This window comes from Arachis hypogaea, chromosome 16 (genome assembly GCF_003086295.3).
Source record: "Arachis hypogaea cultivar Tifrunner chromosome 16, arahy.Tifrunner.gnm2.J5K5, whole genome shotgun sequence".
NCBI classification, from domain to species: domain Eukaryota; kingdom Viridiplantae; phylum Streptophyta; class Magnoliopsida; order Fabales; family Fabaceae; genus Arachis; species Arachis hypogaea.
Window position 1 is genome coordinate 51510216 of NC_092051.1, and position 26708 is coordinate 51536923.

The following is a 26708-nucleotide window of genomic DNA, read 5'->3' on the forward strand; positions in this document are numbered from 1 at the left end:
GGGATATCTTTTTCATTAAAGTCATCTTCATAGGGTAAAGATATTTCATGTAATTTTCTATGATGAAAAGCTTTTGGATTTAGGCTACATGATGGTGGCCCAAAGCGGGTTCAGAATTTTATCTCGAATTAAGAATGGCGTTGTAAGTATAGTTCCAAATCCAACAATTGACCAATATCAAATTTAAATCTAAAGATGTCATAATTCAAACCAATTAATAATCGGGAGTTTTAAATCCCGGGTCGTCTTCCCTAGGAGTTGCAATTAAATGTTATATTATTGGCTATAAGAGAGTATGGAGGTTGGGAGATTGCAATTGGCAAGAAACTAAAGTGCAAGAAGGTAACTTAGCATGCAAAGAATTAAAAGTCAAAGCAATTAAAGAAAGCAATAAAAGGGCAATTAAATGCTAAAAAGAGCTCTTGGCAAGGATTGGGTAATTTAGGATTCCTATCCTAGTTGTGGACTACAAACATGGTAATCCTGTGTGGATTAATCCCAATTAGTCAACCCTACATCGAGGATAAGTCAACTAGGCATAACTAATCTCAATCCCTAAGTCCTAAGTCAACACTAGTGGGTCACTTAGAGTCAAGGAAAACCAAATTAATTAACAACCCTCACACAATGTTGAATGGATATCCACCACTCAAGTTCACCCAAACACCCAAATTCCCTACCAAGAGTGTGAAAAACTAAGTAAAAACCCAACCAACCATTTTGTCAAACACTTGGTGGACATGTAAAGAAAGCATGGTAAAATGACAAGAAATAAAAAATACTACAACTACTAAGCAAGAAAAATAAAGATAGCAACTCAATAAAGCAATAAATGACATGAAACATAAAATTGTATTAAACGTAAATGAAAATAACAAGAGTGTACATAAAAATAAAAGACAAATAAAATGAGAAATTAACAAGATAAACAAGGAAATTAAGATAATAAAGTAAAGAAAGGTAGAATAAACTAGATCAAAACAAGAATTAAAAGTAGCAATTACAAGGAAATTAAACTAAAAACCCTAGGTTCTAAAGAGAATGGGGAGAGAAAATGAACTACATGACTAAAATCTAACCCTAATTGCTCCCCCCTTTCACATGGAAAGAGGGCCCCTTTGATATAGTGTGAATCAGCTTCAGAAAGTCCCAAAATTGGACTCTGGAGGCCCAGAAATCGCCCCCAACGATTTTCATTAAGTGAGTCACGCGCTGGGACTTGTGCGTACGCACACTCGCTGATTTTCTTCTTGTGCATACGCACAAGAGGTTGTGCGTACGCACACATGGCTGAGTAGTTCTTGTGCGTAACAGAAGGTTGTGCGTACGCACACTCCAATGTGTGCTTCTCCTTTGATTTCTTCATGTTTTCTCCCAATTCCATGCTTTCCTTCCACTCTTACCAAGCCATTTCAACCTATTACACCTGAAATCACTCATCAAAGCCATCAAGGTATCGAATGGGATAAAAGTGGGATAAAAGTGATTAAAATATGCACAATAGTTTCAGTTATTTTTTCATAGTATTTGGAAGGTATTAATCCTTCTTGGATACAATTTACATCTGCCCTGAGTCTATCATAGCTATAAACTCAAATTTCTCTATTCTGATTATTATGACTATAGAGGTATATCATTTTTGGTTAATTAATAATGATAATTTATTAATATAATTAATTGGATTTATAATTTCTTCTTCTTCTTCTTCTTCTTCTTCTTTTATTGATTCTAATTTTTCTTTTCCTTTTTGTAATCTTACTATGTTTTTGCCTTCTAATTTTAGTATTCTATAATCAAGAGATATATTTTGTTGTTTCAATTCAGAAATTTCGGATTTTTACATTTTTATCTCTTCTTGTAAATGTTTTAAAGAAGTTTCTTCTTTAGGTGTTCTAAACCTATTATATATTTCCTTAATTTCTACTGGCCTTATTTCTTCTTTAAATTTTTCTTCTTTCCTAATCAGATCATTTAATTAAAATAAGAATTCATCTTTTAAGGGAGAATCTCCTAATTTATCTATTATAGAAATTAGAGTGTTTGTTTGTTCCCTAGTTAAGGTATTGATTGACTTTTGAGTTCTCGTAATTACATTTAAGGATTTTACACAACTATCACAGTTACATATTCCTGGTCCCAGACACGAATCTTCCTCTATTTTAGAAGTCTCTAAAGAAGATGGTATATCTAATTGTTGAATAAAATTTTCCGAATCATCAGAAGAATATTATTTTTCCGTTTCGCTCTCTGATTCACTATCAATTAATATAGCTGCTAAAGCTTTTCTTACTTCTTCATTACTGATTTTGTTTATTTTTTCTTCTGTTTTGCAGTTATTGGCATAATGACCTGGTTTTTTACACTTCCAACAAACTATTTGTTTCTTATTACTTTTCTTTTGATTAGTCCACTTTTGTTTTTTCCTGTAATTTTCTCTTGGCTTATTTCCTGTTGTATAAGATTCTTTCGATTGATACCTGTACCTATTCCCAAAAGTTTTTGTATTTCTTTTCTTAATGACTCTATTTTGATTGTTAGGTTCTTTTTCAGTTGTAATGCCATATTGTTGACAAAAGTTTCCTAATTCTCGTTTATTGCTCATATTCTCTCTTCGCATTTTCTCTTGTAATCTAGTGTCAGTGCATATTTCTACTCTGGTTTGTACTACTATATTATGTATTTGGCCAAAAGTTAGGCCTTCATATGGTATTTGAGTACCAAATAAAGATTGTAGTTTTTGTAAAACCTTTTCTGAAAAGAGTTTGGGTAGGGCAACTATGAATCTTTCTTTCCAAAAAGGGGCTGCTACATCATCTCTCATCATAAATTTAGAAATAAAAACATCTTTATACCATCGATAGTTAGACATTGTCGGGCATCATAAGTTCATTAGTTGGGTTCATATTCTATCTTTAAAAATATTTGGGTCTCCTAGAAAGTTTCTTATAATTGTAAAAATTAAGGTTGTTTTGGCATCTTGTGATTGGTCTTCTGGTTTTATACTACTTAGGATTAATTCTCTTTATGGTATAGTTAAAAAGTTATCCCACCATCCTTTTAATTGTCCCATGAACCCTTGTGTGATCATGACTGCTGCTTTTCTATCAGTAGCTCGTTTTGCCTTATAAGCAGTTGCTGCCATAGTCATACTACACATTAGATCTAAAATAGCTTGTTCACTTAACCCATCTAAATTCCATTCTACTAATTCAGATCCGGTAAAACTATTTTGTACTAACTGTGTTCTTTCTTCAAGGCTTACATCAGCCAGGGTTGGTCTTGGATAATAATTTCTTAGTTTTGGATAATATTGATTCTTGTGTGTCATTTTGGATACTGATTTTGTATTTTCTTCAAGGCTTACATCATGAACACATTCACAATTGAGTTGAGTTAATCAAAAGGGTTCACAAACTTGCAAGACAAGCAATGATCAAATATGGACATATGGAAATGAGCCATTGAACCCTCATGGGATTTGTATATGCACTCTAGTCACTCAAGTGTTTGGGGTTAAACCACTCAAACCTCCTCTAATCATGCTTTCTAAAACTTTGTTCTTCATCTAACCAATCAACAATTATCAAGTGTACAAATGCAAACATCATGAGGTCTTTTCAAGGTTGTAATGGGGCTAAGGTAAGGGTGAGGATATATGTATAGTTAAGTGGGCTATAATATGAATCTTTGACTAACCAAAGCCTTCACCTAATATACACACACTCTATATATATGAAATTATTCCTAGCTACCCACAGTCTCACTTTTGTATATTTCACATACTCATGTATCAAATTTTCTTTAATTTCACCACATATGCATTGATCTTTTATTAAGCTTAACATTGGAGTAATTTTGTCCCCTATTTATTTATTTATTTATTTATTTATGCTGTGAAAAATTAATTTTTTTTCATTTTTTTTATGAACATGAAAGCAAACATAACATTTCAATGCATATGGTTTTTCTGGTTTCACATGAGTAGGCACCCAAATTCCCAATATTTAAATAAAGTGGAAATACAACACATTCCTATTAACCCAGGTTTCCCACAATTCCCCGCACTTAGTTAATGCACTATCTTAAGCTAACCAAAGATTCAAATCAGGTAACTAATTGTTTTTTCACTTAAGGCTAGTGATGTGGTAATATAAAGAACAAATGGGATTAAAAGGCTCAAAGTGGCAGACAAGGGTAATTAAAATGGTAGGCTATTTGGGGTAAGTGAGCTAATAGCAATTAATAGCCTCAATCATATGTATGCATGTAAATACACTAAACAATGGATATATAGAATGGAGAAAAGCAAATATTGTAATCATAGAGAAGAAAACACACAAGAATAAAATATTATGGTTAAATAATGTAACTATATAATTAAGCTCAAAAACTCACAGGTTGTGTGTTCTTAGCTCAAAACCATATTCCAATTATGTATATATATCGTGCAAGTTACAAAAAGTTTCAACTCAAATCAATGTGACTCTTAAATGCCTTTTCTAAGAAAAAGATACATTCCCTGAAAATTTCATCAATTGACCAACACTTATTATTATATGTATATATATACTAAATGAGATGTTGTGATTATGAAAAGCTAAAAGTTGTTAGTTTACTCCCTATTTTCAATCAAAACAAATTCTCATATGCAAAAGGGTAAACTAAGCTCAATAATCTATGTTTTTTCACATCACAACTAATAAACTAAAAGTGCAATTCAAGCTAAATATCTAAGATATATACATGCCCAAAGTGCAAAATGCAACAAAGTAAAGATAAACAGAAGTACAATAAAGCAAAAATGTGCAAGTACTAAAAGAAAAATAAAATAAAATAAAGCAAAATACAAAATAAAGCAAAATAGGATAAAAGTCTGAAATGGTTCACCAAAATATAATCTGCCAGAGACGGTGACCTCCCCACACTTAAAGCATAGCATCGTTCTCGATGCTCTCAGTCAAGCTGGGTGAGAAGGATCATTGCCTGCTGAAGGGTGTGCTGCTGGCTCTGTCGGTGGTGGCTGTATAGGTGCCGGTGGCTCTGTAGGCTGCTCAGGCTGAGTCTCCGCGTGCTGTGCTTGCTGCTGGCTCTCCTCCTGCTCATCCTTCTCCTCCTCAGAATGCTCCGAGGGTATGTCAGGCTCAGAGGGGATGTCAGTACGCCCCGACGTCACAATCAGCTTCAGATGTGAATAGCGTCGCTTGTTGCAACGCTCCAACTACTCATAATGCCGCTGATTGCGGTGCTCCATCTGATCAAGGTGCTCAAAAAGGCGGTGTACAAGATGGTAGACTGGCTGAGAGGCAGATGACGGTGCTGCAGAAGCAGGTGGTGCTGCAGGTGCTGCTGAGGATGTGGCTGCATCAGTAGAGGTAGTGATAGTAGGTGGTTTGTGGCCTAGAGGTCCAAACCGCTTGTCGTGCGGAATAATCTTCTTGCAGTCGGCAATCGGTGGTCTCTCATCCTCTGGCTCCCAAGGCACCTCAGCTCGACGAGCCATCTGGGTGATCAAATAAGGAAAAGGCAGGGTGCCTCTGACATGAACTCTAGACATGTACTTTTTGATGAACCGTGGAAGGTATAGGTCTTTTCCTTCCATGACGCACCAAATAAGGATGATCATGGTAGCTGGCACTTCTGACTCATGAGTACTAGGCATCACATAATTACTCAGTATCTGTTGCCACAGTCTAGCCTTATCATTGAGATAGATAATCTTGATACCTTGTGGAGTGATCTTTAACTTTCTCAAAGCCCATGGAACATTAGGATCAATGGCTACGGTATGCCTGACAGCATCCAAGTCAAAACTCATGAATCGAATAGACTCATCGGCCTTCTGATAACCATCTGTATCATCTATTTTAGGCTGGAAGTGGATGATATCCTCTATCGCCTCCTCAGTGACTAAAATCTGCTTTCCTCTAAGCTGCACTGCATCAAGGGTCATCCAAAAATAGTTAGAATAGAACTCACGGACCCAGGATGCATTTACTTCTGCCAGATCTCTTTCTAGAAATACCCACTTTCTCTGTTTGATCTGCTCTTCAGTGTACTTCTTTAATTCGGTTGGTATTTTGAGCGTCCTTTCCAAATAGAGGTGCCATGTGTCTCGAAAGACTAGAAACTTGAGTTCACAGTAAAGGTTGGAAAATTTGACTGGGTCATTCGCAGGCGCCAGTTGATCAGCTTTTTCTTTATTAGTAAAGTTCTTTTCGCGCCAAGATTCATCCAAGAGGATATCCGCTAGAGCAACAGATGACTGTCCTCGCTTCTTCTTACTGGAACTGGCCTTAGCCAGCCATTTCTTTTCGGATTAGACATCCTGAAAAATAGAAATCCTAGGATACAGATTAACAAATAAAGTAGAGGAAGGAAAAGCATGTAAGAAGCAAGCAGACAGGAAGCCAGAAACAAAAGGAGATTGAGACACACTCATGAGTTGACTTTAAGAAATGAACTCTTGGCATGCAAGAAAACATAATTCAGACAACAATCAGAACAAAAACCAAGAATTTCTGCAATAGTAGTGAGAAGCTTGTTTGTTAAGCAACAATAATTATCATGCCTTAAAAGGAACCTAAAAGGGTTAGTTTAAAACTAAAAGAAAAGTTAGAAAGTCAATGAAGTCAAGAGTTATAAAAATGGGTTAGAATTAGTGGCATGGTAATGTAGTTCCTAACTAAAAGAAGTTCAAAAGATGGAAGAACAAGCAAGCTCACCTTCAAGCATACAATGCAAATCCTTGATGATAAAACATGTAATGAAAGAAGCATCAAGAAGAATAAAATCATCAACAATGCATTTCAAGGTAAATAAGCAACAGCAAAGCAACAATTCAAGTCAAACTCATATGAAGTTCAATATTTGTCAAGTAGTATGAAGAACAAGAAAATTCATATGACTCAGGCACCATTAAGCAAAACAAAACAGCTGGCTATTTCCTAAAGTCAAGTAATCAATTTGGATATCCTATGAATTTATTAACAATTAAAAGCACCAAAACCATATATAAATTCACAAAGAATAAGCAATGAACAAATTAATGGCTGAACCATGGCACTAATGCAGCAAAAATTGGTCAACAAGGTTCTAATTGACACAGAATTTCGTCAATTAGTTCTTTGATTCCATCAATGACAAATGCACATGAGGGGGAGCCAAAATAAAGCCGGAGATGCTGACCGAATGAATTATGAATTGAACTCGGCCAAAATAAAGTGTACCAAGGTAAAAATAGTACCAAATTCAATGCACAATTTCGGCAGCATCCCGACAATAAATTGGGCATTTCCGAATTAAAACAAGCAGCAAAAACTCAGTTCATATGGATCCAAAGCAGTTCAGAAAAGAGCAGCACTCGTCATGTCATATGAACTCAGACAAGAACAATAATTTCAATCAGTAGTAACAGTTGCAGCTCGTGTGAAATTATAGCATTAAGTAAAACAACATCAAACAGCAATCAAACAGCATACCAGTAACATCAACAGCAAAGCTATTTTAAAATCATACAATTCAGACAACAGGAATAGAGCACTTATCAAACCTAAATCCACTAACCACATCCTAGCTACCTAACCACCTAGAATCAACTAATAACATGCATTTCGAATCTAATTAAACCAAGCAAAAATTAAACAAAGCTAACAAATGATCTAAACAGAATGATAAAGCAAGCAGGGGATGACAGGGGGGCCTGGATGGTGCAGTAACAGTGGAAGAAGTGAATTGAGGTGTGGAGCAAAGTAATGCTAGCTCGGAGGTGGCGGCCGCACGGCGGCACAGTGGTGTCTGTGGTAGTGCTTGGTGAAGGCAGGAAGGAAGAGAAGAGAAGAAGAAAGAAGAAGAAGAAAAAGAAAGGAGGGAGAGGGAGGGGGTAAACGGCGGCTCAGGGTTGCCGGAATGGAGCGGTGGTGCAACGTTGATGGTGGTGAGTGGGAAGGAAGCAATGGAGGGAAGAGGAGCAATTGGAACGTTGATGGAGAAGGGGTTGGGCAACGCGAATGGGTTAGGGTTCTCACGTCAGGGGTTAATGAAATCAAAACCACGCATACACGTGGGTCACGCCTGAGCGTGGATGAGGCAAAAATGCATCGATGCATACGCGTCATAGACGCAAACGCGTGAAGGGGGATAAATGAAGATGACGCGTACACGTGAAGCATGCGTACGCGTCAGCCAAAATTGTGCTAAACGCACAATTTCAATGTCATTTTTACGCAACCCTCTGTTTAGATTAAAGGGGGCAAGGTTTTCATGCGACGCGTGCGCGTCGCGCACGCCTACGCGTGGTATGCCAAAAAATAAAATTGACGCGTACACGTGGCTCGAGTTGTTCCTCTAGCACACTAGCCGCACGATTCCATCACAACTTTCTGTTCGTTGGATGGGAGAACCAAATTTGTATCGATGCCCACGCGTGGCCTACACGCACGCGTGGGTTACCCCTTTTTTTTATATATATGCAGAATGCAGGTGATGATGCAGAAATTATGAATGAACACTGATAGAAATAAAATAAAATAGAACAAAGAATAAAAATGAAAGATCATACCATGGTGGGTTGTCTCCCACCTAGCACTTTTAGTTAAAGTCCTTAAGTTGGACATTTGGTGAGCTCTTTGTCATGGTGGCTTGTGCTTGAACTCATCTTGAAACTTCGACCAACTCTTGGACTTCCAATAATCTTCATCATTCTCAAGTGAATTTACCAAGCCTTGGGGGAGTTCTTCACAAGCTTTGAGCTCCGAAAATTGATCCTCATATAGTCCCGGATCCCAAATCTTATTTCTACACCCGTCTTGAAGTGGATCACCATTGTCCCAAATGGGTGGCAAGCAGTCTGAATTCTCAATACAATACCAAACTCTTCTCTTAGATCCAACCAAATGTTCACTGGTATCACCCTTGCATCTAACTCTTGAAATATTAACCTTGATGGGCCTTGACTTGCAACTCCAACCGCTAAACATTCTTCTCTTACGCTTAATACCACAAAGCTTCCTAAGTTGACCATCGGTTTCAAGAATACCATACTCAAGTGGAACGGTAAAACGAATAGAGATGAGCCTTACCCACTCAAATGAAGGAGTAGATGGCCACCTAGGTAGAGAAGTCTCCAACGTTCTTGACAAAGCGTACTCAACTCCCGTCTAACCCTTGCGAAAGACTTCCACTTCCATATCATTTTCAGATTCAATCGATGAAGGATCTTCAGATTTAATGAGTTCATTTGGGGATGTGGGTTCATCACTAGGAAGACTTGGTTCATGATCATCTCCACCAAGGGAACTCGCTTCTTGATCTATTCCATCCAATTCTTCATAGGGAAGATGCCATGGAGGTTGTGCACTAGCCTCCTTGACATCAATTTCAATCTTCTTGGGGGAATACTCAACAATTCTAGATTCCCATGGAAGTTCAGCATCTCCTAAGTCTTCAACCACTTCTTCCTCTTCAACTATTATGGCTTCCTCCACTTTTTCCAATACAAAATCACGTTCCTCATTGTCCACTGGAGTTTCTAGTGTCTCTTTCATGTTACGCTCTTCTATTGATTCTCCGTATGTAGCCATAGGAGTTTCTTGAGTGCCCAAATGTTGGGAAGCTAATCGATTTACTACTTCATTCAAGGCAGCCGTGAATTCTAGTACTTCCCTTTTCATCTCTCTTTGCCCTTGAAGAAGAACACCAAGAGTGTCATGCATTGAAGATTGGGGTGGATACGAGGGCTCATTACTTGGAAGGAAAGGTTCATGATAAGAGGGTGGTTCATCATAATAAGGATACGGTGGTTCATCACTCTCCATCTTTTCCACTTGTTGCACAACACACTTCAATCCCTTATTTTCAAGTTGAGATTCCTTAGCCATGAGAGCTTTGCATGCTTTCCGGTTTTTCTCTCGCTCCATTTGATCAATAGTTGCTTGAAGTCGATCCATTACTTCTTTGAAATGATCCCGGGGCTCTTGTTCCGCTCAGATTGCATGGTTAGGATTATATGGCTCTAGGGTTGATGGATATGAACACGGTGTATATGAAGGTAGTGGTTCTTGGGAGTAACTGTGTTGGAATTGGGGTGGTTCTATATATGGTTCATATGGCTCATAAGGTGGTTGATATGGTGGATATGGGTTAGGATTATATGAGGATGTTTGGTAGTAGGGGGCTTGTGAGTGTGGTGGTTCAAAGCTATATTGAGGAGGGGGTTCATAGGCATATGGTGGTGGTTGTCGACAAGTACAGGAAGGACTACCACATCCATTAGATTGATATGGTGGAGCTTGTTGGTAACTACAAGGAGGTCCACCGTATCCATCATCTTGGTATGCACCCTGGAATGGCTCTTGACCATAGTAGTTTGGTGGAGGTTGGTTGTCACGAAATGGTCCACCATAACCATTGTCTTGGGATACATCGTAGAATGGTCGTTGCCCATGGCACATTGGAGGGGGTTGTTGCCAAGAGGGTTGATCAAATCCTTGTGCCTCCTCCCATCTTTGATTGTCCCGACCTCGATGCATGTTCTCATTATAGCTTCCATTCCCTACAACATAATTTGAACCAAACTCATAGCGAAAGGGGTGAGAATTCATGATAACAAATAAAAGCAAAAACTAATAAAAATAAGCAACTAAGTCCTGAAACTAACAAAAACTAACAAACAAGCAAAAAGCAAATATTTACAATAACCAATAATAAGGCACACGTTTGCAATTCTCCGGCAACGGCGCCATTTTGATGAATGGATTTTTGCTAGTAAAGAATTCATAATAAATTCTCGTTGCTAGTATACTTTCTAAACCAACAAAGAATCCTTTCATACAAAAATTTGTTTGTCACTAAAGCAAACCCAATAAAATTAAACCGAAGTATTTAAACCTCAGGTCATCTCTCAAGGAATTGCAGGGAGGTATGTTACTATTGGTTAAGGAAAAGTATCCTTTTAGATTTTTAAAATAAGTAACAAGAAAAGTAAATGGCAAGAAAATAAACTAATGGCTAAGAAAGGCTTTTGGCAAGGTATGAGAATTAGAAGTCCTATCCTAGTTATCCTTATCAATTGTGACATCAATTGTCCATTGCTCCCACTTAGTTAACCTCTAACTATGAAGAAAAGTCAAGTGGATAAATTAATTTGATTCCTCATGTCCTAGTCAACTCCTAAGGAAAGACTAGCTTTAGAGGGATCCAAATCAACTAGCAACTTTCAACTATCAATCAACAAAGGAGTTTGATAATTCAAGAGTCTCCAATTACTCAACCAAAGCCAAGAGGAGAAAAATCTAACTTAAAACCCTCCCAAGCATTTTATCAAATATTTGGAAGGCACAAAACAAAAGCATAGAAAAACAATAGAGAATGTAAAATCTAAAACCAACAATTGCAAAATCAATGATAACAAATAATAGAAGAAGCAATAAACATAAAATACCTCAAATTGCATAAAAAGGGAAATCAAATCTAACATGAGAATTCATAAACTAAAATAGCAACATAAAGAGATCAACAAGAGAAATAGATAAATTAAAATCCTAGAACAATTAAAAGTAGAAGAGAAACTAAATTAAAATAAGATAGAATTTAGAAATTTAAAAGGAATAAACTAAGAATCCTAAAACCTAGAGAGATGAGAGAGCCTCTCTCCCTAGAAAACTACATCTAAACCTCAATTATGTGAATGAGAAGTTGTGTCTGAATGAATGAATGATTTCTGGTGCGGAAATTCTAACCACAAACTAACCGGCAAGTGCACCGGGTCGTACCAAGTAATACCTCAGGTGAGTGAGGGTCGATCCCACGAGGATTGATGGACTAAGCAACAATGGTTAAGTGATTTACTTAGTTAGACAAACAGAAAATAGTGTTTGAGAGTTCAAAAGCATTAAACAGTAGATTCAGAAGATCAGAAGGCAGGCAAGTAAATAAGTTGAAAATAATATATGGAGAAATAGTTAAGGCTTCAGAGTTATCTATTTTCCAGATTGACTTTTCTTATTAATTTATTCTAATCATGCAAGATTTAATTCATGGCAAACTATATGTAACTAGACCCTAATTCCTTAGACCTTTCTAGTCTCCTCTAATTCTCATCAACTGCCAATTCCTTGGTCAATTAATTCCAATTAGATGGTGAAGTTTAATTCTAGTTACTATGCCAAAAAAACTCAAATTATCCAAATATAAAAGGATTATATGTCGCATATCCCGTTAAGTCCAGATAATTAGAAGTTTAGGAGAAATTGTTTTCAAGTTATACAAGAACTCAATTAGAAAGAGGGTCATACTTCCATTCCACCCAAATTCATAAGATAAATAACGAAAATAATTCTTAAATTATAAATCAATACATGAATTAAAATAAAGAAAACAATAGAATCAATCCAAACAAATAGACAGAGCTCCTAACATTAACAGTGGAGGTTTAGTTGCTCATGGTTCACAGTGGAAAACTAGGATTGTAAATTGGGCTGAGGTAGAATGAAAAGTTAACTAATTGGAATCCCCAGAAGGGAAGTTTCTTTTCCCTTTTATATCTAATCCTAATTAATTTAAAATCTATTTTCTAAAACTAAATAATATCTTTTCCGATTTTAAAATAAAAAAATTAAAGTTTAAATCAGAATTAATAGGAATCAGCGTTCTCTGCACTTCGCGCTTGTCACGCGTACGCGTCAGTCACGCGTACGTGTCAGTCACGCGTACGCGTCGATGGTCTTCTTCGCGTGTCACGCATACGCGTAAGGTACGCACACGCGTCACTGAGCAACTTTCCAAATTACGCGCACGCGTCAGGTACGCGCACACGTTGCATTGCAAATCTTCAAATCACGCGCACGTGTCAGGTACGCGCATGCGTCGCTCCTCGCTGTCATCTCCTTTAATTCTTTTGTTGCAGAAACTCCATCAAATCCAGCCGAATGCTACCTAAAATAAACAGAATTACACAAGACTCAAAGTAGCATCCATAGTGGCTAAAAGATAATTAATTCCTAATTAAACTCAACAATTTAAATGCAAATTCACTAGGAAAAGATAGAAAAGATGCTCACGCATCAATTCCCCCATTCTGCAGCCTCTATTCTGTGTTCTCGGGCTTGGAATTGGGCCAAAAAGGAGCCCAGAAATCGCTCCCAGCGCTTTTTGTAATTTCTGCACGTGGCACATGTCACGCGTATGCGTAGGTCACACGTACGCGTCGCTTGGCGAAAATCCTTGTCACGCGTACACGTACGCGTCGTCCACGCGTACGCATCGCTGCCAGCTTCTCGAAACTTCATTTTCTCGTGTTCCTTCCACTTTGTATGTTTCCTTTCCATTCTCTAAGCTATTCCTGCCCTATAAAGCCTGAAAACACTTAACACACAGATCACGGCATCGAATGGTAATAAAGGATAATTAAAATTGATAGTTTAAAGGCCTGGGAAACATGTTTTCAACTATATAACAGAATTAGGAAGGATTTGTAAAACCATACAGATTATATGAATAAGTGTGCAAAGAATTGGTAAAAACCACTCAATTTAGCACAACATAAACCATAAAATAGTGGTTTATCTGACTTCTAAAGCAAAAATTTGTAAAGGAAATGTATGCTTTTCAACCACCTTTTTCTTAGCAAAAAGAATATCTCAACAAGTTATATTAGGAAACCCCTTCACTCTACTATTATACCCTTTTACGGTAGATGTAGATGGTGTAACCACCTATTGTATACCAAATCAACCTATTCTATTCGAATTTATACAAAAACTAAAAAGGAAAGAATTAAATTTACTACAACAGATGGCTACTTCACAAATCAATATAAGAGAAAGAAAAAAGAAACAAGTTAGTTTCCTGAACCAAAAAATTGTATATAAGAAAATAGAACAACAATTAGAAAGTCAAAAAATTCAAACTCTAATAAAAGGGATAGAAGACAGGATAAAAAAGGACTTGTGTAGCCTAAATCCAAAAGCTTTTCATCATAGAAAATTACATGAAATATCTTTACCCTATGAAGATGACTTTAATGAAAAAGATATCCCCACTAAAGCCAAACCGATACAAATGAACAAAGAATTATTGACATATTGTAAAAAAGAAATCCAGGAATACTTAGATAAAGGACTAATCAGGCCATCAAAATCTCCTTGGAGTTGCACAAGGTTCTATGTAATGAAAGCTTCAGAAATCGAAAGAGGAGCTCCAAGGTTAGTAATTAACTATAAGCCTCTAAATAAAGCCTTAAAATGGATAAGATATCCCTTACCAAATAAAAATGACTTAATTAAAAGACTAAGTAAGGCTACTATATTCTCTAAATTTGATTTAAAATCCGGATACTACCAAATCTCAATGAAAGAAGAAGACCGATATAAAACAGCTTTTATATTACCCTTTGGACATTATGAATGGAATGTAATGCCCCAAGGATTAAAAAATGCACCAAGTGCATTTCAAAAAATTATGAATAATATTTTTTATGCATATGTAGATTTTACCATAGTCTACTGATGCCAAGGCATCATAGGCTAGTTTCACTAGCATTTTTCTGTTAGTTTTAGTTGTTTTATGCATTTTCTTGAGCTTAAAGTGACCAAAAATGGTAAATGTAGAACAAAGTAATGAACCATCCCAAACAATATGATTTTGATGCAAATTCCATGAGTTTTAGTTATATTACTTAAATGCTATGAATGAAAGATTTCTCATGGAATTTTGCAAGACTTTGATGCAATTGTTTGGATGATTTCAGGGAAGAAGAGGCTAAGCAAGGAAGCAACAAAATCAATAAAGGAAGCTTGAATATCACATGTGGAGTTTAAGTTCCAGTTTAAGCCTAAACTGGAGCTTAAACGCCAAAATCATGAAGGATAAGTAATGCTGGGATTGAAGTTTAACCTCCAGTTTGACCTCAAACTGGAGGTTAAACGCCAGAATGAAAAGCCTCACTTAAGGAGCACTCCACGTTTAACCTCCAGTTTGACCTCAAACTGGAGGTTAAATGCCAGAATGAGTATGCCACCCAGGGAGGAGTTCCACGTTTAACCTCCAGTTTGACCTCAAACTGGAGGTTAAACGCCAGAACCAGGAAGAGTACCAGGGGCCATTCCACGTTTAAGCTCCAGTTTGACTCAAACTGGAGCTTAAACGTGTTCGATAGTTTCTCCACTCCAGGGTTGCTCTCTCCAAGCTTCCACGTTTAAGCTCCAGTTTGACTCAAACTGGAGCTTAAACGTGTTCGACGTTTTCTTTCACTCCAGGGTTGCTCTCTCCACCTCCACGTTTAACCTCCAGTTTGACCCCAAACTGGAGGTTAAACGTGTTCGACACCTCCAGGGCCACCATTCCAAGCTTCCACGTTTAACCTCCAGTTTGACCTCAAACTGGAGGTTAAACGTGTTCGACCTCCAGTATGCCTCCACCCCTTTCCACGTTTAACCTCCAGTTTGACCTCAAACTGGAGGTTAAACGTGTTCGACCTCCAGGATGCCTCATTCCCTTTCCACGTTTAACCTCCAGTTTAACCTTAAACTGGAGGTTAAACGTGTTCGACTACATTACTCTCCAGGGCTACCTTCTTCCATTTCCACGTTTAAGCTTCAGTTTAACCTTAACTAAAGCTTAAACGTGCCTCTACAAATGGCCTCACTGGAAGTGTCTGGCGTTTAAGTTGCAGTTTAAGCTTAAACTACAACTTAAACGCCACTCTTGAAAAGGGTTTCTGGGCCAAAAATATTGTGATTTAAGTTAGTCTTTGAGCACAATTATTAACTTAAACTTACTTTGGTATGAAACCCAATTGAATATCATGGTTTATGGGATTGGGCCTGAAGGATTGATGAGTTTGAAATCTCAATTTATTGAGTCATGTGTCATTATTTGATTATCACTAAGTTGGCTCAATAAATGTTACAGGACTTGGATCAACAACCTCATCAAGATTATGGATCATAAACCCAAGGCAAAAGAAAAGCAAGGAGAGGCCTCAAAGCCCAAGAAGCACAACTGAAGCTCAATATAGAAAGTGTATAAATAGGATAGAAGTTAAGTTAGAGGGGACTTTTACTTTCACTTTTAGCTAGTTTCCTTTTCTTTGTAATTGAATTCAGAGCTATGATTCACTAAACCCCCTTTCATTGGGTTAGGGAGCTCTATTGTAATTCAATGAATCAATAATAGTTTATCTTCTTCTTCAATCTTTTCTCTTGAAATTTGTTAGAAAGCTTCTCGATCTAATTCCATTGAGTAGTTGTCTTGGGAAAGAGACTACTCATATTTGGAATCCTTCGGAGCCTTGGGAAAGGAATGGAGGATTCATGCTAGAGAAGCTTTCTCACAGTGGATTGGATTGGGGTTTGGATGGATATTGTGACATGTAATCCTACCAAATTGTGGTTCATGAAATTGTGTGGTATAATCAGTGATCAAGCATCATCTCTTCTTATGAACATTTAAACCAAGGGATTGGGAATTTGTTTGTTTTTAGAGAGCATTGGTGAGCCAAGGAATTGGGATCCAATCATATAAGATTGCCAAGCAAAATTTAATGAATACATTGGTTGAGGAAGAGATTTACATGTTTTGATTCGGAGATTTCAATATCTCCTAAACCCAATGAATTCCCCATTTCTGATTTCCACTTTCTCTTTACATTCTGCAATTTAATTCTTGCAATCATCCCCATTCCCTTTTAATTTCAGCAATTTACATTCTGCTCTTTAATTCATGCAATTTAAGATTCAGCCATTTAATTTTCTTGTCATTTACTTTTCCCGCCAATTTTACATTCCGCAATTATCATCTCAATTCTTGATTCCGCTCAACTAGAACACACTTCTAATCCGAATTGCTCACTCAACCAATCCTTGTGGGATTCGACCTCACTCTATTGTGAGTTTTTACTTGACGACGATAACCGGTGCACTTGCCGGAAGGAATTTTGCCGATCGTGCAATTTCCTAAATCGTAGCATAACTAGTTTATGTGCATCAAGTTTATGGCGCCGTTGCCGGGGATTGGTTTTCGATTGACAATTCTCAAATTGGAAGCTAACTAGATTGAGCAATTTTCTCTTGCTTTGTTAATTCTGTTCTAGATACTTGTTGAATTTTAATTTCTGCACTTTTACATGCTTTCCTTCTTTATGCCTTTAAATCCATGCAACTAACTCACTGACTCACTAACTGTTTGATTTAATTCCTCAATTGATCTAACCATACTCTTCCATTAACCAAGAGTATTTCACTTGTTTGTGTTTGAGCTGTGTTCTTGTATGACAGGTAGGAGAGGAGGGACATCAACTCCTCCATATACCGAACCGGAAAGAACCCTTCATAAACTTAGAAGGGAAGCAAGAGGGAAGAGAGTAGTGGGAGAAGAGGAATCTGAAGGAGAATCTGAGGACAACTTTGAGGAAGCTCTAGATCTCAACATGGATAGAGAAGTTCACAACCATGAGAGAGCTGATGGAAACAATGCCATTCCTGAGAGGAGGGTTCTTAGTTCATACATAAACCCAACCTCTGGGAATTGTGGTAGTAGCATCCAGAAACCACCCATTCAGGCCAACAATTTTGAGCTCAAGCCACAGCTAATATCATTGGTGGAAAATCATTGTTCCTTTGGAGGAAGTGCTAATGAAGACCCAAACCAACATCTCACAAAGTTCCTGAGAATTTGTGACACTGTGAAGTCCAATGGAGTCCAGGAAGATGCCTATAAACTGCTCTTGTTCCCATTTTCACTTAGGGACAAGGCAGCTAAGTGGCTGGAATCATTCCCAAGGGGGAGTCTAACCACATGGGATGAGGTGGAAGGCAAGTTTCTGGCACGTTTCTACCCTCCACAAAAGGTCAATAGGCTTCGATCTGAGGTCCAAACTTTTAGACAACAAGATGGTGAAACTCTCTACGAGGCATGGGAGAGATTCAAGGACTTGACAAGGAAATGCCCACCAAACATGTTCCATGATTGGGTGCAATTGCACATCTTCTATGATGGGCTCTCTTATGAATCAAGGAAGGCTGTAGACCATTCATCAGGAGGTTCATTGAACAAGAAAAAGACCGTGGAAGAAGCCATTGAAGTGATCGAGACAGTGGCTGAGAATGAGTACTACTATGCATCAGAAAGGCACAACACTAAGGGAGTCATGGAGCTGAACCATGTGGATACAATTCTAGCCCAAAACAAGGTGTTTGCCAAGCAACTAGCAGAGCTTACCAGGCAATTAGAAACAAAGCAAGTGGCTGCAATACACACACAAGATCAAGAGGAAGAAGGCATTGAAGGAGGTGATTGGGAAGAGGCCAATTATGTGGGAAACCAACAAAGGCAATCATATGATCCACACTCCAACACTTACAACCCAGGCTGGAGAAACCACCCAAACTTTGGGTGGGGAAACCAACAAACCCAACCACAAAACCACAAACCTTACAACCACAACCAACAAAACAATTCCTCATACCAAAACTCCAACCAAAGATCATACCAAGCCACACAAAACACTTACCCCCAATCATCATATCACGGCCAAAATAATCAACATACCCAACCTAATTCGAACCAACAATTTCAAGATCAATTAAACCGGATGGAAGGAATGCTTGCAACCATGAGCCAAGACATAATTGAATTGAAGGCTTTTAAGGAAGAAGTAAATTCTAACTTGCAAAACCAAGGAGCTGCCATCCAGAAGCTAGAAAATCAAATTTTGTATTTGACTAAGCAAGCCCCTGGGACAAGCAGTTCTCATGCTGCCAAGGCTATTGCAAGGGAGGAATGTAAGGCCATAACACTCAGAAGTGGAAAGAATCTAAAGGATATTTCAAGGGAAACCACAGAGGATGAAGCAAAGGAAAATGTGAAAGACAAAGAACAAGGACAATCTGTTACACCGTTTGCAACAAAAGAAAAAGAAAAAGAGGTCTTGAAGCCTTATACACCTAAAGCACCTTATCCTCAACGTTTGATGAAAAGTGAAAAGGATGGCCAATTCTCCAGGTTCTTGGAGATTTTCAAGAAGCTTCAAATCAACATTCCCTTTGCTGAGGCAATAGAGCAAATGCCACTCTATGCAAAATTCTTAAAAGAATTAATGACCAAGAAGAGAAGCTGGAGAAATGAGGAAACTGTGTTGTTAACTGAAGAATGCAGTGCCATCATTCAGCACAAATTGCCTCAGAAATTGAAGGACCCAGGCAGTTTCCAAATCCCCTGTATTATAGGAGAAGTCATGGTGGAGAAGGCCTTGTGTGATTTAGGGGCCAGCATCAATTTGATGTCGCTAACAATGATGAGAAGAATGAAGATTGAAGAAGCCAAACCAACAAGAATGGCCCTCCAATTGGCAGATCGAACTTTTAAATTCCCTCATGGGATAGTTGAGGATTTGTTGGTGAAAGTGGGAGAATTTATATTTCCTGCTGATTTTGTGGTGTTAGATATGGAGGAAGAAGCCAAAGCTTCAATAATTCTGGGAAGACCCTTCCTAGCTACTGCTGGAGCCATCATAGATGTACAAAAGGGTGAACTCACCCTTAGACTCCATGATGAGAAATTGGTGTTTAATGTATTCAAGGCAATGAGCTATCCATCAGAATCACTAAGGAAATGCATGAGGGTTGATGTAGTGGACATTGCAGTACAAGAAACTTTTGAGGAAACAATAAAGGAAGTGGCAGAGGAGGAGTTCACCAAGGATATTGAAGTTAGTGATATCAAGGATGATGACACAACTATGCTAAGCAGGCCAGAGAAAGTGAAAGAAGAAAAGGAAGCACCAAAACCTGAGCTCAAAGCATTGCCCCCTAATCTCAAGTATGCATACTTGGGTAGTGATGAGAGTCACCCTGTTATCATTAGCTCGGCCTTGAGCCAAGAACAAGAAGAAGAATTGATCAAGGTGCTGCAAACTCATCAAGATGCCATTGGATGGACCCTAGCTGATTTGAAGGGGATAAGTTCATCCATATGCATGCATAAAATCTTGTTAGAAGAAGATGCTAGACCCTCCATTCAAGCTCAAAGAAGATTGAATCCCGTCATGAAAGAAGTGGTACAAAAGGAAGTGAGGAAGTTATGGCAGGCAGGGGTAATCTACCCCATTTCTGATAGCCCATGGGTTAGTCCCATCCATGTAGTGCCCAAGAAAGGTGGCATAATTGTGGTTCCAAATGAGAAGAACGAACTCATACCCACAAGAACCGTTACTGGATGGAGGATGTGCATAGACTACAGGAAACTTAATGAAGCCACCAGAAAAGATCATTTCCCACTCCCATTCATGGATCAGATGCTTGAAAGGCTTGCCGGACATGCTTACTATTGCTTCTTGGATGGATATTCGGGCTACAACCAAATAGTAGTTGATCCTAGTGATCAAGAGAAAACATCATTTGTTTGTCCATATGGAGTTTTTGCTTATAGACGCATGCCCTTTGGGTTGTGCAATGCACCTGCCACTTTCCAAAGATGCATGCTGTCCATCTTTTCGGACATGATTGAAAAATTTATTGAGGTCTTCATGGACGATTTTTCTGTGTTTGGGGATTCTTTTCCCAGCTGCCTACACCACCTTGCCTTGGTGCTTAAGAGGTGCCAAGAGACTAACCTAGTATTAAACTGGGAAAAGTGTCATTTCATGGTCACAGAAGGAATAGTCCTTGGCCACAAAATCTCTAATAGAGGCATGGAGGTGGACAGAGCTAAGGTGGAAATCATTGAAAAACTACCTCCACCTAGTAATGTCAAGGCAGTTAGAAGCTTTTTGGGACACGCTGGTTTTTACAGAAGGTTTATTAGAGACTTTTCTAAAATAGCAAAACCTTTGAGTAACTTGCTCGTCTCTGATACACCCTTTGTATTTGATAAAAATTGCATGCTAGCCTATGATCTTTTGAAGCAAAAACTTTCCTCTGCACCTATCATTGCCCCACCTGATTGGAACTTACCTTTTGAACTGATGTGTGATGCATCAGACCTTGCTATTGGGGCCGTGTTAGGACAAAGGAAAAACAATTTGGTGCATGTGATTTATTATGCCAGTAAAGTCTTGAATGCTAACCAAAAGAATTACACAACCACTGAAAAAGAACTCTTGGCAATAGTCTTTGCATTTGACAAATTTAGATCTTATCTCATTGGATCTAAAGTCATTGTCTTCACTGATCATTCAGCTTTAAAATATTTACTTGCTAAACAAGAATCTAAACCAAGACTTATTAGATGGGTTCTTTTGTTGCAGGAATTTGACATTGAAATCAAAGACAAGAAGGGTGTAGAAAACAAGGTGGCAGATCATTTATCAAGGATACCATGTGAAGAAGGAAGCACACAAAGCACACATGTAAATGAGTGCTTTCCTGATGAACAACTCATGGTAATTCACAAAGCACCCTGGTTTGCAGACATAGCAAATTTCAAAGCCACTGGGAGTTTACCTTTGGAATTTAACAAACATCAAAGGAAGAAATTGGTAAATGATGCCAAATACTTCATCTGGGACGAACCATACTTGTTCAAAAAATGTTCCGATGGCATACTCAGAAGATGCATATCCAAGGAAGAAGGAAGGGAAGTTTTATGGGACTGCCATGGCTCCACTTATGGAGGGCACTTTGCAGGAGAAAGAACAGCAGCTAAGGTGTTGCAGTGTGGTTTTTATTGGCCCACTATCTTCAAAGATGCAAAAGAATTAGTGAAGCACTGCCATGAATGCCAGAAAGCTGGGAACTTGCCAAGAAGAAATGAAATGCCACAACAATTCATTCTGGAACTTGAATTGTTTGATGTGTGGGGGATAGATTTCATGGGACCATTTCCCTCCTCATACTCAAACAATTACATTCTTGTGGCAGTAGACTATGTCTCCAAATGGGTTGAAGCAACAGCAACTCCAACCAATGATAATAAGGTAGTCATGAACTTCCTCAGAAAACACATTTTTTGCCGTTTTAGGGTTCCAAGAGCAATCATCAGTGATGGAGGAAGCCACTTCTGCAACAAACCATTAGAGGCATTGCTTCTAAAATATGGAGTCAAACACAGGGTAGCCACACCATACCATCCACAGACAAGTGGGCAAGCCGAAATATCTAACAGAGAACTCAAAAGAATCCTGGAAAAGACTGTGGGAACTTCAAGGAAGGACTGGTCGATTAAGCTAGATGATGCTCTTTGGGCATATAGGACAGCTTTCAAAACACCAATTGGAATGTCGCCTTACCAACTAGTATATGGAAAAGCTTGTCATCTGCCACTGGAGTTGGAGCACAAGGCATACTGGGCCTTGAAACTTCTGAACTTGGATAACAAAGCCGCTGGAGAAAGAAGGATGTTGCAAATTCAAGAGTTGGAAGAATTCAGAGCGGAAGCTTATGAGAATGCCAAAATTTACAAAGAAAGAGCAAAGAAGAAGCATGACAGCAACATAGCCCCAAGGAAATTTGAAGAAGGGCAAAAAGTATTGCTCTACAATTCTAGGCTGAAGCTATTTCCAGGGAAGCTAAAATCAAGGTGGTCTGGACCATTCCTTGTCACCAAGGTCTCCAATTATGGACAAGTAGAAATCATGGAAGAAAAGTCACAACGAACCTTCATTGTTAACGGTCAAAGACTCAAACATTACTTGGGAGATGTGGAGGAGAAGGACAAAGTTAAATATCACCTCAACTGAGGAAGCTGACCGTCAAGCTAATGACGTTAAAGAAGCGCTTGTTGGGAGGCAACCCAACCTGAGGTAATACCTTGTTGCTGTTTCTTTTATTTGTTTCAATAAAAAGGGTAAAGTAGTTTCTGTGCATTGCAAAGAATTAAGTTTGGTGTTTCACACCAAACAATGAATTCATGGATCCATAAGTCAAAGGGGAATGTGTGACTCTAAGTTTGGTGTTCCACCATAAAGATCAACTGAACACAACAACCTTTGAATTATGTGAAAGGAACAACTATTCTAAGCAGTCACAGAAATGCTTAAAACCCTTAGTAGCAACATCATTCCAAGATAACTCAAGGATTCAAAGAACACAGAGAAGTAAGTGGGAGACTAAGTTTGGTGTTCACACACCAACTTAAGAATCCGATGCTTACCCACACATAGTTGAGCTAACCACTTAAGTGCTTGAGGAGCAAGCAACTTCATTACTCTTTGCAGGAAAGGATACAAGAACCTTAAAGCATGAAGCAACATTTAGGAAGAAGAAGGAGAAATCAAAGTGTTTCCTGTCAACAAAGAGAAAACAAGGAATTTCACAAGGTGGTATTATTCCTTGATAATTCTTTAAAAAGGCCAAACAAAAGCATGCGTGTTCTGGTTTAAACTGTAAATGTTGAATCTTTTTGGAATGTGTAGTTTGTTTTAGTATGTCTGTTTGTTAATTGCTTTGAATAAAGTGAATGCCTAGATGTTTGGATATAACTTCACCTTCTTAAACAAGTGCGTGCCATGCTTGTTCTGTTTCAAAAATAAAAGAAAAGTTTGAACAAAAGTAACTTGGCTAAATTAGTGACAAATCAAGTAGAATTAAGTGGTGGTATGCATGCTTGATTGTTTAGTCACATCACAAAAATTAGAGTGTAGAATTATCATTTTTTATGTAGAAGTAAAAATTGTCTATGGATCTTGATGAATAAATGTCTTTGGCCATGAAAAAGAAAGAAAAAGGAGAAGAAAAAGCCACGGAAAAAGGCAACCAAAAAGCAAAAAAAATTGAGAAAATAAGCTAGGCACCAATGGTTTGAACTTCTGAGACAAATGCCTGTGGTGTTTTTGTATTAAGGATATGCTTGGATGAATAGGTTCTGAGGAGTGTTTCAACACTTGGTAACTTGGGTTAACTAACCCGGGATTATCAACCAAAAGTCCATTATCAAGAGCAACCTAAACACAAAACATTTAGTCACACAAAGAGGTGCTGGGCACCAATGTCTCAAGAAGAAATGTGAACTAAAATGCCTAAGGTGGATATGTGTAGTGCACTGATAAGAAAAAGAAAATGCCAAAGGCTTGTGCAACACATGACACTAAGCAAACAAGGAGCAAAAGAAGCTCCAAGAAAAAGAAAAGAAAAACAAAAGAAAAGTGCCAAAGACATAAGAATAACAGGAGGCCATAGCAATTTTTGATGGATGCAATGAAAAAGTGATAATCCTACCTGATAAGTATGAAAAAGTGATGCTGCAACTTTCTGCATAGAACCCTTCTGATGAACTTCAAATGCTTGCTAATATAGCCAATGTAATTACTTTCTGTTCATACTTTCTTCTCAAATAACTCAGGACTTGCTTAGGGACAAGCAAGTATTAAGTTTGGTGTTGTGATGCCAAGGCATCATAGGCTAGTTTCACTAGCATTTTTCTGTTAGTTTTAGTTGTTTTATGCATTTTCTTGAGCTTAAAGTGACCAAAAATGGTAAATGTAGAACAAAGTAATGAACCATCCCAAACAATATGATTTTGATGCAAATTCCATGAGTTTTAGTTATATTACTTAAATGCTATGAATGAAAGATTTCTCATGGAATTTTGCAAGACTTTGATGCAATTGTTTGGATGATTTCAGGGAAGAAGAGGCTAAGCAAGGAAGCAACAAAATCAATAAAGGAAGCTTGAATATCACATGTGGAGTTTAAGTTCCAGTTTAAGCCTAAACTGGAGCTTAAACGCCAAAATCATGAAGGATAAGTAATGCTGGGATTGAAGTTTAACCTCCAGTTTGACCTCAAACTGGAGGTTAAACGCCAGAATGAAAAGCCTCACTTAAGGAGCACTCCACGTTTAACCTCCAGTTTGACCTCAAACTGGAGGTTAAACGCCAGAATGAGTATGCCACCCAGGGAGGAGTTCCACGTTTAACCTCCAGTTTGACCTCAAACTGGAGGTTAAACGCCAGAACCAGGAAGAGTACCAGGGGCCATTCCACGTTTAAGCTCCAGTTTGACTCAAACTGGAGCTTAAACGTGTTCGATAGTTTCTCCACTCCAGGGTTGCTCTCTCCAAGCTTCCACGTTTAAGCTCCAGTTTGACTCAAACTGGAGCTTAAACGTGTTCGACGTTTTCTTTCACTCCAGGGTTGCTCTCTCCACCTCCACGTTTAACCTCCAGTTTGACCCCAAACTGGAGGTTAAACGTGTTCGACACCTCCAGGGCCACCATTCCAAGCTTCCACGTTTAACCTCCAGTTTGACCTCAAACTGGAGGTTAAACGTGTTCGACCTCCAGTATGCCTCCACCCCTTTCCACGTTTAACCTCCAGTTTGACCTCAAACTGGAGGTTAAACGTGTTCGACCTCCAGGATGCCTCATTCCCTTTCCACGTTTAACCTCCAGTTTAACCTTAAACTGGAGGTTAAACGTGTTCGACTACATTACTCTCCAGGGCTACCTTCTTCCATTTCCACGTTTAAGCTTCAGTTTAACCTTAACTAAAGCTTAAACGTGCCTCTACAAATGGCCTCACTGGAAGTGTCTGGCGTTTAAGTTGCAGTTTAAGCTTAAACTACAACTTAAACGCCACTCTTGAAAAGGGTTTCTGGGCCAAAAATATTGTGATTTAAGTTAGTCTTTGAGCACAATTATTAACTTAAACTTACTTTGGTATGAAACCCAATTGAATATCATGGTTTATGGGATTGGGCCTGAAGGATTGATGAGTTTGAAATCTCAATTTATTGAGTCATGTGTCATTATTTGATTATCACTAAGTTGGCTCAATAAATGTTACAGGACTTGGATCAACAACCTCATCAAGATTATGGATCATAAACCCAAGGCAAAAGAAAAGCAAGGAGAGGCCTCAAAGCCCAAGAAGCACAACTGAAGCTCAATATAGAAAGTGTATAAATAGGATAGAAGTTAAGTTAGAGGGGACTTTTACTTTCACTTTTAGCTAGTTTCCTTTTCTTTGTAATTGAATTCAGAGCTATGATTCACTAAACCCCCTTTCATTGGGTTAGGGAGCTCTATTGTAATTCAATGAATCAATAATAGTTTATCTTCTTCTTCAATCTTTTCTCTTGAAATTTGTTAGAAAGCTTCTCGATCTAATTCCATTGAGTAGTTGTCTTGGGAAAGAGACTACTCATATTTGGAATCCTTCGGAGCCTTGGGAAAGGAATGGAGGATTCATGCTAGAGAAGCTTTCTCACAGTGGATTGGATTGGGGTTTGGATGGATATTGTGACATGTAATCCTACCAAATTGTGGTTCATGAAATTGTGTGGTATAATCAGTGATCAAGCATCATCTCTTCTTATGAACATTTAAACCAAGGGATTGGGAATTTGTTTGTTTTTAGAGAGCATTGGTGAGCCAAGGAATTGGGATCCAATCATATAAGATTGCCAAGCAAAATTTAATGAATGCATTGGTTGAGGAAGAGATTTACATGTTTTGATTCGGAGATTTCAATATCTCCTAAACCCAATGAATTCCCCATTTCTGATTTCCACTTTCTCTTTACATTCTGCAATTCAATTCTTGCAATCATCCCCATTCCCTTTTAATTTCAGCAATTTACATTCTGCTCTTTAATTCATGCAATTTAAGATTCAGCCATTTAATTTTCTTGTCATTTACTTTTCCCGCCAATTTTACATTCCGCAATTATCATCTCAATTCTTGATTCCGCTCAACTAGAACACACTTCTAATCCGAATTGCTCACTCAACCAATCCTTGTGGGATTCGACCTCACTCTATTGTGAGTTTTTACTTGAC

General features: G+C 38.2%; 1 protein-coding gene and 1 non-coding gene across 5 annotated transcripts in view; both read right to left on the minus strand.

Moving 5' to 3' along the window:
* Window positions 1–836: 836 nt before the first annotated feature.
* The window catches only part of LOC114925576 (uncharacterized), a 36853-nt gene continuing 10981 nt past the window's right edge, over window positions 837–26708 (minus strand). For 2 of the 4 annotated variants that reach the window (XR_011874245.1, XM_072220532.1), the window contains exons 4-5: window positions 6027–10549; window positions 837–5934 (exon numbers count right to left, since the gene is read on the minus strand). Coding sequence is in view for 3 of the 4 variants with exons in the window: in XM_072220532.1 (XP_072076633.1) it covers window positions 5219–5934; window position 6027 (717 nt within the window). In the remaining variant the exon portion in view is untranslated. Of the gene's footprint in view, window positions 10550–26708 lie in introns of all 4 variants that reach the window. The other 2 variants (XM_072220530.1, XM_072220531.1) reach the window with 1 other exon arrangement.
* Window positions 17849–17952, minus strand: LOC112759999 (small nucleolar RNA R71). The gene has a single exon (XR_003180458.1). It is a non-coding gene; the product is annotated as a small nucleolar RNA R71 (small nucleolar RNA).